This window comes from Sander lucioperca, chromosome 2 (assembly GCF_008315115.2).
Source record: "Sander lucioperca isolate FBNREF2018 chromosome 2, SLUC_FBN_1.2, whole genome shotgun sequence".
In the NCBI taxonomy this organism is placed as follows: Eukaryota; Metazoa; Chordata; class Actinopteri; order Perciformes; family Percidae; genus Sander; species Sander lucioperca.
The window spans coordinates 895,001-906,903 of NC_050174.1; the positions used below are offsets into that span (position 1 = coordinate 895,001).

Consider the following 11,903-nt stretch of genomic DNA (forward strand, 5'->3'; position numbering starts at 1 on the left):
GGCCCGGACACACCGAGTCCACTAAACTACCGGTGTGAAAGCAACCTAAAGGCCCGGACACACCGAGCCGATAATCGGCCGTTGGACAGTCTGGCGAGGTCGGTGACTCGAGTCTGTTCGGTGTGTTCCGTGCCGTCGTCCGTCCGAGGGGCCGTCGGCCTTCATTTGGGCCGATTTGACATGTATAATCGGCAGGGCGGGCACTGCCGGTAGTCGGACTCAATGACCCATCTGATTGGTGGAGAGCTGGAAATGGGGAGCGGGATGAGTGTGACTAGGGTCTCTCAAAATCTGGCTTTGAATTTCCGGAGAAACAAGACCCACGTGACGCGTTCGTCCAATCAGCTGCCGGTTTTCATTTTTGGGCGACAATACAGATTATCACCGCCTGCTGCTATGGAGACGTATTACGTCTCGTCTCTTCGGTGTTCTGAGGCACTTTTTAACCAACTCGGGGAGACTGATCAGTCCAACTGCCTTTTCTGCCGGCGTTTGGCCGTCGGCTCTGTGTGTCTGGGCCTTTAGTGTTAATGTGTAAAAAGCCCTACATAAATAAAATGCACCATAATTATGTGGAGTTTTTCTGTGATTGAATCCCTGTTGTGGCTGTTATCAGGGACTGTGCAGAGCAACATGGAGCTGTTGAATCCGTTGGGAAGTCACCAATGTAAATGATGCCAGAAGCCTACGAAAGTCAGCCAGAACCAACTATGTAACATGCACAAACGGAGAGATGTCAGTTGGGAGGGCAACAGTCTTGGTCTACGCAGGGACTTGAACCGTCGACCGTCCGGTCCCCACACACTGAGCTCCTGCCACTCACAAAACATCTCTGCCGAAACCCGGGATCGAACCAGGGACCTTTAGATCTTCAGTCTAACGCTCTCCCAACTGAGCTATTTCGGCTTCATGGTAACCACAACAACAATTAATGCATGGAGAGAATAAACAGGCAGCTAAATCAATACTGGAAATCATTTTTAGTTTCTACGGAAGCCGATTAGGGCCACAGGTGAAAAACTAACAGTTTTTATCTGTCAGATAAAATACAGAGAAATACATGTGACACTGCCAGGGATGAGTGGAAATACTGAATTATTTAAACGGTGAATTATTAATTATTAAAGACTCAGGAGGCCCACACTTACCTTATACAATTCTTGTAGCCATCCATTTTGAATTTCACCCACCTGCAAAAGGACAAAAAGAAAAACCCATCAAAGGTTGTGCAATCTTTCTAAAGGAATGGTCTAAAACAGGGGTGTCAAACATATGGCCCGTGGGCCAGAACCGGTCCGCCAAAGGGTCCAATCAGGCCCACCGGATGACTTTGCAAAAGTGTGAAAAATGCAGAGAAGTAATTAATTCCAATTCCAAATTTACCACTTTAATCTCAGAGAATATCCGAGTTCTTTTTTTTCCGTAAATTTACGACTTTAAAGCCTCCGAACACCCACACAGGTGATTTTAGTTATTCTGGCTGCTCAGACCTCTGCTCAGGTTGAAAGTGGGCCAGAGCTTTGATGGGAATTTATGAAGTCACAAATTTAATCTACCAAAAACAATGTTTCGCCTGTCCTTTGCCCTGCCCTCAAAGGTACAACAAAGCGAACAGAAGGCTCCGAAAGATGTCAATCAATCGGTCTAAACACACCCACGCAGTCCTGGGAAGAGGCCTAATCAACCAGGATAACTGAAAACACCTGTGTGGGTGTCCAGGGCCTTTAATATTAGAAATCCTGAGTTTTTTCTTGGAATATTATCCCTCTCTCCCAGGTTTCGTAACATTATTTTCCTACAATGGCGTTAGAACGCTGTCGTAGCAGAAGCAACTTGCCAACATCAAGCTTACGAAAAACTCTGTGGGCTCTATCTTGCACCCGTCGCAGCGCAGCGCAAAGCCCGACGCAAGCGTCTTTGCTAGTTTAAGACCGACCGCAGTTGTCAATTTCTCGTCCAGCGCCCACGTCCTTTAAATAGCAAATGCACCTGGGCCCATCTTTGCGCCCATGGGCGTGCTGGTCTTACAGGGAGGTGTGTTCAGGTGCATTCTGGGCGTGCTGGTCTTACAGGGAGGTGTGTTCAGGTGCATTCTGGGCGTGCTGGTCTTACAGGGAGGTGTGTTCAGGTGCATTCTGGGCGTGCTGGTCTTACAGGGAGATGTGTTCAGGTGCATTCTGGGAGTACTGCTATCTTGAGGCAGCGGAAAGTGATGGCGCCATTGACCAACAAAAACCTGGTCTAAAGTCAATAACGCAGTTTTCATTGTTATTTTAACAGAGCATTAGTAAAATGCGTCTTGGCTTATGCACAGTGCACGCACACTATGCTTGTTACACACACAGGGACGCACAGCAGCACACACACATGCAGAAGATTACAAATAAAAATATTACGGTGCAAATCCTCCATCATAACAGCAATGCTCCAAGGTCCAAACGCGCCTGGCTTTTAAAGGGAATGGGAGATGATCTCTGATTGGTTTATTGCATGTTACGCCCAAAACACATCTCTGATTAATGAAGACACTAAGTACAACCCTTTAGGACCATGCACCCGGCACACGGACGCTTTATCCGCCGTCAAACTAGAAAAAGTGGATTTGGACACGCCCTAAACGCACCTGCACCAGGCGCTTAGATCGTTAAAATAGGGCCCTGTGGCAGATAAAGTTTCTGATCTTTCTGGAGTAGGTTACAGGTCTGACCCACTTGAGATCAAATTTGGGGTCTGTGGCCCATGAACTAAAATGAGTTTGACACCCCTGGTCTAAAACGAAATACTAAACCTGCATTCATTTGCTTTTTGGCCACCTGAGCAGGGCTGCAACTAACGATTATTTTCACCGTCGATTAATCTGTTGATTATTTTCTCTATTGATAATTTTAGTTGTTCGGTCTCTAAAATGTCAGAAAATGTGGATCAGTGTTTCCCAAAAAGCCCGAGATGACGTCCTCGAATGTCTTGTCTTATCCACAACTCAAAGATATTCAGTTTCCTGTCACAGAGGAGAGAAGAAACTAGAACAATATTCACATTTAACAAGCTGACATCAGAGACTTTATACTCGTTTTCTTAAAAGAATTACTACACCAGATAAATAGATTATCAAAATAGTTGGCGATTAATGTAATAGCTGAGAACTAATCTATTATTCACTGCAGCTCTACTGACAAACATGATAAATGTTATTCAGGAAGTCAATAAATACGGAACGGAAACTACTCTGAGTTATAATTAACTCTGATCAGGTTAAAACAAACAATAAGGACTGTCTGGAAAATGTTATCCAGTGTGTTCCAGGATGTAGTCTTGTTCAAGTCCAGCTGCACCTGTCATAATCTAGCCACCGGTCACACACTATCCCTGGCGGTGAGTTTTATATTTCCTTGCCACTGGAAGGCCGAGTACTCTGTTAATGCATGCAGAGAAAACCTTACACAGAGCAACCTGTCAAACAAGTCTGGGGCTTTATTAACGGACCTTTCCCTGTTTGGAATCACATATATTTGGAATACATATGTCCTCCTACATGAAAGGTCAAATTAAATGTTAACCGCACAGCTACACTGGTGGAAAAAGCTTCCTGATTCCTGCACCTCTCTGACTCTAAAACCGGCTTCTCTGGCTAAACTGTCGTATTCAAACTCGCCCCGCTCCAGACTTTTCCCGTCACAAAGTAATGTACAATCTTCTGCAACGCCAGGTGCGTTTATATACCAGCTGAGAAATGGCTTTGCATAGTGTATTTGCATGGCATTTTGGCACGGAAGACTGCAGCTTACATCAGCCTGGCTGGTTCCACTCTGATGATGAACACAAGCACCCTGATTCAAATATATCACCGTAATATATATGTTTTTTTAAAAAAAATAAAGCTCATGAAGCAATTACACTCTAGATGCAATTCTGTTTGTACATGAAATGGTATTTTTATGTTTGTTTTTTTTACAACCTGGATCCAATTGTCCCATGCATTGGTGTCTAAGTGACTGATGTGAACAAACATCTTTGAAACTGGTCCAGTATTGAGCGAGAACGCTGCAACCGGCAGCCGTAAACTGGGCTGCAATGTAATCATAATGCACACTGTTAGTTTCCGTCCACTAAAAGTTCTGTTTTTGTCTGACAGGCTCAGATTATTATTCTAAGTGTCTGACAACATTATGAAAGGATCCCTACAGAGGTAGACCTTTTAGTTAAAGAGTAAGATCATTTTAGTTTAACATGAAACAGTCCCGAAATCACCATCGCCAAACCCACCAGACTCCATGTAAATAATCACTACTTTTAGCGTGTATAGAGCCAGCATATCTCCACATGTAAATGGGTGAATTAAGGATTTATTTCAACCAAACCAGAGTGGTGATTGTTGGAACAGTTGAAAGATGAACCAAGACGGCTTTTGATAGTTTAATTTTGATTCTGTCCACTTTGAATGAAGTGTGTTTTATGATAGTAAAATTACTGTTTATTTAAATTGAGTCTGGTGGGTTTGGTGAAGGTGATTTCGGGACTGTTTCATGTTAAACAAAAAGGATCTTACTCTTTAACTAAAAGGTCTATCTCTGTAGGGATCCTTTCATAATGTTGTCAGACTCTTAGAATAATAATCTGAGCCCGTCAGAACTTTTAGTGGACGGAAATTGAAGGTGCGCAATTGCCCGTTAACGTTAGACTGCAGCTTGTTTCTTTTGTTGCTTAATACTGGACCAATTTCATCGATTGTTGTTCCTACCAGTCACTGAGCCACAAAAACATGGGAGAATAGGGTCTAAGGTGAAGAGTCACACTTTAAGTATGAGCAGAGGAAAAACTGACACACCTAAAGAATTGAAAATTCACAATCCCGCTACATAAAGCACATATATGTTTGAAAGTTTGAAAGTGGAGAGTCCAGCAACAAGAGAGGTCTGAAGTGACTTCAACAGCAGCACTGCTCCAAAGAAACTGACTCCAGCTTCAGCATGGTGATTACGTTAAAGCTTTGTTGTCCAAAGCTGTCTGATAATACAACTTGGCTGAAATGCAACATGGCATCATGACTTCGTGTAAATATACAAGTGGCGTGTTGTCTGTGCGCTTTTTGAGCTATCCGCGTGTATGCCTACGCTGTATGCAGCAGGCGTACACATACACGCCACTTGCCGTGTTATCCGGACAAGAAAGCTACGGTTGAGTTTAGGAAAAGAAGAACCGGTTGGCTTTAGTAAAAGAAGAAAGCGACGGTTGAGTTTAGGAAAAGTCACACGCAGGACAAGGAAACGTCACACGCTGTCACACGCTGTCACACGCTGTCACACGCGCGAGGCGATCCCCGGTCTCCTGGGTGAAAGTCCCGTGTTTGACCCATCTTCCCTATGTGGATTTTCACCCTTTCATACTACTCGCTACGGCATAAATTCACACGCAATCGCAAGGTAATGTAAGTCAATGGAGGCCAAACACCGTTGATAAACACGCTAAAAAGAGAGTATGCGTCTTGATAACACGCCAATAATCATGGGCGTCAGTTTGGTTTAAAATGTGCTGGGGACAGAGACGCATTCATTTTTTTTTTTCTCTCTTTCACACAGGTCATGTTTTGAAAGACGCTGTCCTGTAGCTTACTAATGAATAAAAACGTGGTTTAATGTACGTAAACAATGATCAATGATTACCAAATTTCTCTCTCATATTGCTCCTCATAACCACTGAAAACTGTTAAAAAAATCGAACCCAAAGTCAAATTATTATGGACGTTATCTGACATTAAGCGTTTCTGCTTCACATTTTCAGCAGGGCAGCGGAGCGGCTGTGGGTTGACTCCCCACGGTTCTCACGGGCTTAATAAGTCCTAACCATAGACTGTATATTAACAGTCTATGGTCCTAACGTGAAAAAGCTTAACGTGGTTTAATGTACCTTAACAACAATCAATCATCACCACATTTCTGGTTAGATTTTTTGACAGTTTTCTTTTCTTCTGTCAGTTAAGTGTTCATGACAAGATACGGCCATGGTGATCACTGATCGTTGTTTAGGTACATTAAACCACGTTAAGCTTTTTTTCACGTTAAGCAGAATGTCCCGACAGGCAGTGTAGTGAACAGAGAAGCGTGCAGCCAGCGCAGCAGCAGAGCGGCTGTGTGTGTGTGTGTGTGTGTGTGTGTGTGTGTGTGTGTGTGTGTGTGTCTGCCCTGTGGGGATAGAGATTGTTGTGGATTTTTTGGCATCTGTCGCTCAAGAATTATATGTGTTATGAACTTTTTTTTTTTTAACTAAATTGAGCTCAAGGTTTTCAAAAAAAGTGGTGGGTACAAAATGACTCATGAAGAAATCTGGTAGGTACGCGTACCCACCGTCCACACCGAAATCGACGCCTATGCCAATTATGGCATACCAATTGGCGTGTCATACATACGCCACTTCTTGAGATCAGTCTGTGAAATGTGTCTTTGGAAACAATGCGTTCCAGCTGATGCTCTTACACCGGGGTCACCAACCTTTTAGAAACCGAGAGCTACTTCATGGGTACCGAGTCATACGAAGGGCTACCAGTTTGATACGCTCTTCTGAAATAACAAATTTGCTCAGTTTGCCTTTAGTTATATATGATTATTAATGATTAATGATACTCATCTATGTGAAGACACTGATCACGTTAATGATTTCTCACAATAATTATCAACAATGACTTAACAAGGTGGGAAACAGATAATATCAATATTCAATTTTCATTTTTAGAACAGGCCTGAGGGCTACTCATGTGGTCCTTGGGGGGCTACCTGGTGCCCGCGGGCACCGTGTTGGTGACCCCTGCTCTTACATATTAGAATTTGTCTGACACCATTTGTATATAAAGTTTTGTGTAACAATAACATCAATTCAATGCAACAAGCTCACAAAAAAACAATGTCCACCATCTCCTGGATACTGCTGTGCCACAGAAATGTTCACAGTTAGACTTGACTGCTCTGTAACACGCAGGTAGTCCCAGCACTGTTAAAGCAATAGGGTTAATCCTGTGATGTGCTTAAGGTCTGATCCCGACGGCAGGGTGAACGTTTAGATTTGTTTATACGTAGGAGTAGAGGGGCCTAAGTCAGTAGAAAACGCTTAACTCCCCCGCGGCGAGATATTCATCTGTTTACATATCTCCCACAATGGGCTCTAACATGTTTTCATTGGAGCCAGATCTGGCAACCGGAAACATGGTCCTGAGCCAAATTTCCATGAGTGTAAGAGCCCTCCTCCCTGCAATGTCCAAACGCTATGTCAACCCAGCAGAGGCCCAAACTGAGAACCACTGTTTAGAAAAGTTAAATTACAGTCAAATCTCTTTAACCCTCTGAGGTCTGAGGAGCATTTTTAGATATCTGCTTGAATTCTCCTTTTAGGGGTATTTGCATTGAACCTGATACCGTGTGTTTCTTATCAAAATGTTCAGAACAAACTCAGCTTTCTGTATAGTGTAAGATCAGGCATCGACAACCGATTCCTACTTGGAATCATTTCATTAATTACGATTCCAGTGGAATCGTTTGGAGGATTTGGTTTCAAATCCGATCATCGCTTCCCAATTTAACATGCGCACAAGTTTTGGTTTCCGTAGCGGCCAGACGCTTGTTGTGTTGCAGCCTTGGAGCGCAGTAACACACATGCCTTTGGTGTGGGAGATCTGTGTTCGATTCCCACTGCGGTGAGGTGTGTGACCTCTGATATATATAGCAATTGTAGGTCACTTTGGATAAAAGCGTCAGCTAAATGACATGTAATGGCACGGTTGGGTTTAGGAAACGTGACACGCGGGACACGATCCCCGGTCTCCTGGGTGAAAGTCCTGTGTTGTTTTTAATTAATTTATTATCCAGGTTATTGTATCTATTTTTCTTGTCTGTATATCTGTGTTTTTGTAGTGTATCTTTGTATTGTAACACTGTTCTGTCTGTGTGTGTTTTATAATTTTGGGTTTTATAGGACTTACCCCTCAGAAAATGAGATGCGTCATCTCAAGAGGCTATCGTTTAAATGAATTCAAATTTAATTGTGACCCCTCTTTTGTTCTAAATACGTTATAGGCTTTTTTTCTGTGACTTGTATTTCATATATAGGCCTATAAACAGTGCTGTAGTCATAGAAATGAAATGTTTATTTCTATGGCTGCAGTACATGAGTCAGGACTTGTCTTGGACTCGTTGGTATTTGCACTTGGACTTGTCTCGGACTTCTATTCTACTCGAGTTGGTCTCCACCGAGTCCAGCAATATATGCTTTCTTTCTAAAGTAACATCCCCCTTCAAAAGAAAACCATTCCATCAAGTGCAGAAGAATGTGACAGAAAGAGACTCAACGTCTAAAATGTGAAGTTGCACTTCACAGCTTTATGTGACTGAAGTGAAATTGATAAATAATATGGCTTAATTTGATCCTATGGTGTAGTTACGATGCACTTGCTTTTTGATCATTACAAATAATGATGCAAAATGATCATCTATACGGTCTCTCGCAAGTAAATGGTCTTGAAGAGGAGTCTTTTTTTTTTTTGTCTCGGTCTTGACTGTCTCTCATTTGGACTCGGACTTGACTTGGGCTACATTTACATCGCTACGTTTTGGTTTTTAAGTGAAGTTTTGAGGCAAAAGCAATCTCTGTGCGTGTGTTTTTAGCTCCAGTAGAACTAATCTCCGTTTAAACTAGCACGCCCAAACCTCATATCTCACCACCATTCTCGTATACTGGGCAAGAACAGGAGGCAGCGTGTATACTCTGCCTGTTGCTAGTAGCTGCCATGATAACGTTAGTTGCTTAGTCTCCGTTTGCGGCCGTTGAGACTGAAACACAACCCCGCAGATTCCAAACCAAAACAGGTCAGAAGTGTCATTGGCAGTGCCAGAAATGGGCCAATACTCACCAGTACTAAGTACCGGCACTTATGATTTTTGTCCACATGAGTAACCTTACTTCTAATTGTTATTAACATGACCAAATACTAAAATAGGATATATATCATGATTTAGTAGAAAAAACAAGCAATTATATGTAAAATAAGACATTCAGCACCCCCATATAGCCCTAATGGAATGATCCTTTGTTTCATAACAACATTTTTAGACACTGCCATGAGATTGGCAGTTGAATTCAGCTCTTTAGATCAATCAAATAGTCGACTGTTCGGCGTCACCCCTACAAGATATACGTATGAATATAAATATCCAAGACACATACGATGATTATGTCATGCAATTAGGGTACTGGCACTTTTTTTGGTCCAATTCAGGCAGTGGTTATAGGTCGTATATTTTATCTATCTAAGTATTTGGTGAACTATTCTTTCATAGTTGACATCTTTAGTGCCAAAAACTGAATTCAGTCCACGGGTGCATGTTAAAACTGTGTGTTACTGGCCCTTTAAAAAGGTATTTCAACAGGTAAGATGTTCTGGGTGGGCTATGATCTGTCAGATTTAAGCCTAATTTGTAAAATCAAGTCATTTTGAGGCAGAAACAACCTTTTATTGACAAGATAGAGCCTGCCATCACTTTTTGGCAAGTGCAAAAATGCATTTTATGGGTTGTGTTGCCCTTGTCACAATGTGAACAGGTAAGATGTTCTGGGTGGGCTATAATATGTCAGATATAAGCCTCATGAATGAAATTAATTAATTTTGAGGCAGAAACAACCTTTCATTGACAAGGTAGGCTGCAATCACTTTTTGGCAATTGGGGAAAAAAAGGACTGGATTGGTTAATCTGGGGTACAGGTCGCTCCTGCAGACGAAAATCACTATATAGTCTACTACTATAGTCTACTATTGAGCACGTTACTGCCGACAAATAAACATTACAATGTAGTATTAGACACAAATATTACACATGGAATTACAATTAAAGAAGCATGTCACTAAGCCCGTGAGCTTAGTTACATCCTTATACAAGATGCATAACGTTATAAAGACTAATTATTTCTCTTATTAGTCTAACAGCACTAATCCTGCAGCCTGGTGTAGTTTAAACTCCGACCTTTCGGTCTACTTACGTTGTCAAAGAGCGAGCCGACATTCGCGGTGACAAGCAGCACATCAGTGTACATTTCCATGTTACCAATCCACCTTCACAAACAACCAGTCCGAGGAGGAAACTCTGCCCTGTCGCCAAATGACAGCGCAGCCAGGCAGGCCTGCACCAGATACTCTCCAGCAGCTTATAAAGGCTTAATGTGTGAGCTCAAAATCGCGACTATACTAAACTAGCGCTCAAAATACACGCGCATCTCACTGGCGATACCGCGTCGCTTCTGGTTCAACTTGTTTGCGTTGTTATGGCGGGCTGTCGTGTGTCAGGTCGTCATCATCATATGCCAGAGCGGCGCGCACAGCCATCGTCGAGTTAAGTTAGTTTAAAAGCCTACATGCGTGGATTTCCACCTCCTCTCGGTTAATTGGACTAGTGGCTTCTTAGCGGACTTAAAGCAGCATGTGCACGGCGCATCTGCTGCCTGCTGATGCCTTGACAAACGCTCAGAAAACCGGACGGAGCGGAGCGAGCAGTCAGTCAGCGCTGGGTTATGAACTCCGGGGCTCCGCCTCCGCCCATTTACTGCGACTCTTCCTTAACCCTCCGGTTGGCCTCGGGTCAAATTTCACCCGTTTTCAAAAAGTTTCTATATACAAAAAATGTGGGTTTCTTTCAACCACATTGTGATTGTCAAAATAATTAAAAATAAATAAATAACGTGGATGGTTCCGTAGAATTAATGATCAGTTCACTACTTTCATTGAATTTGGGTGTTTTTTATATCTTTTATATCTTTTTATATTAATTTTATAGCTAAACTACCGACTAAACAGTTGAAATGGTTAGCTTAAACTACTGACTAAATCGTTCAAATAGCTAAAACTACTGACTAAACCGTTTAAATAGCTAAAACTACTGACTAAACCGTTCAAATAGCTAAAACTACTGACTAAACCATTCCAATAGCTAAAACTACTGACTAAACCGTTCAAATAGTTAGCTAAAACTACTGACTAAATCGTTCAAATAGCTAAAACTACTGACTAAACCGTTCAAATAGTTAGCTAAAACTACTGACTAAACCGTTCAAATAGTTAGCTAAAACTACTGACTAAACCGTTCAAATAGTTAGCTAAAACTACTGACTAAACCGTTCAAATAGCTAAAACTACTGACTAAACAGTTCAAATAGCTAAAACTACTGACTAAACCGTTGAAATAGCTAAAACTACTGACTAAACCGTTCAAATAGCTTAAACTACTGACTAAACCGTTCAAATAGTTAGCTAAAACTACTGACTAAACCGTTCAAATAGTTAGCTAAAACTACTGACTAAACCGTTCAAATAGTTAGCTAAAACTACTGACTAAACCGTTCAAATAGTTAGCTAAAACTACTGACTAAACCGTTCAAATAGCTAAAACTACTGACTAAACAGTTCAAATAGCTAAAACTACTGACTAAACCGTTGAAATAGCTAAAACTACTGACTAAACCGTTCAAATAGCTTAAACTACTGACTAAACCGTTCAAATAGTTAGCTAAAAGTATTTAACGGTTAAAAACATTCAGCTTCACTCCCAAGTAGTAGTAGTACCAAAGATCCTCTATATTATCTAAACCGTCTCTGGTTGCTGACCAAACCAACCTAAATATTGACAGAAGTTGTATGAAAAAAGTAACAATATCCACTTTTATATAATGAATAGTGTTGTTACATTCGGAACATAGACTGGGAATTGATGAAGGGGTACGTAAGTTCATCTAACAGGGCTGTGGGGGAACCACTGCAATAGGGGCCCTATTTAATACTATTCTATTACAATAATGACTGTAAGATGATATAAAACACTGATGTACAGTATATTAAACTACCCTTTTAAATACTTGAAAGGACTTTCAGCTCA

At 41.7% G+C, this 11,903-nt stretch overlaps 1 protein-coding gene and 1 non-coding gene across 2 annotated transcripts in view; both read right to left on the reverse strand.

Moving 5' to 3' along the window:
* inpp5l (inositol polyphosphate-5-phosphatase L) overlaps positions 1 to 10,582 on the reverse strand; it is a 54,277-nt gene extending 43,695 nt beyond the window's left edge. The window contains exons 1-2 of the mRNA XM_035998919.1: positions 10,018 to 10,582; positions 1,149 to 1,190 (exon numbers count right to left, since the gene is read on the reverse strand). Coding sequence (XP_035854812.1) covers positions 1,149 to 1,190; positions 10,018 to 10,077 — 102 coding nt within the window. The 5' untranslated portion in view covers positions 10,078 to 10,582. The remainder of the gene's footprint in view (positions 1 to 1,148; positions 1,191 to 10,017) is intronic.
* Positions 834 to 906, reverse strand: trnaf-gaa. The gene has a single exon. It is a non-coding gene; the product is annotated as a tRNA-Phe (tRNA).
* Positions 10,583 to 11,903: the final 1,321 nt, after the last annotated feature.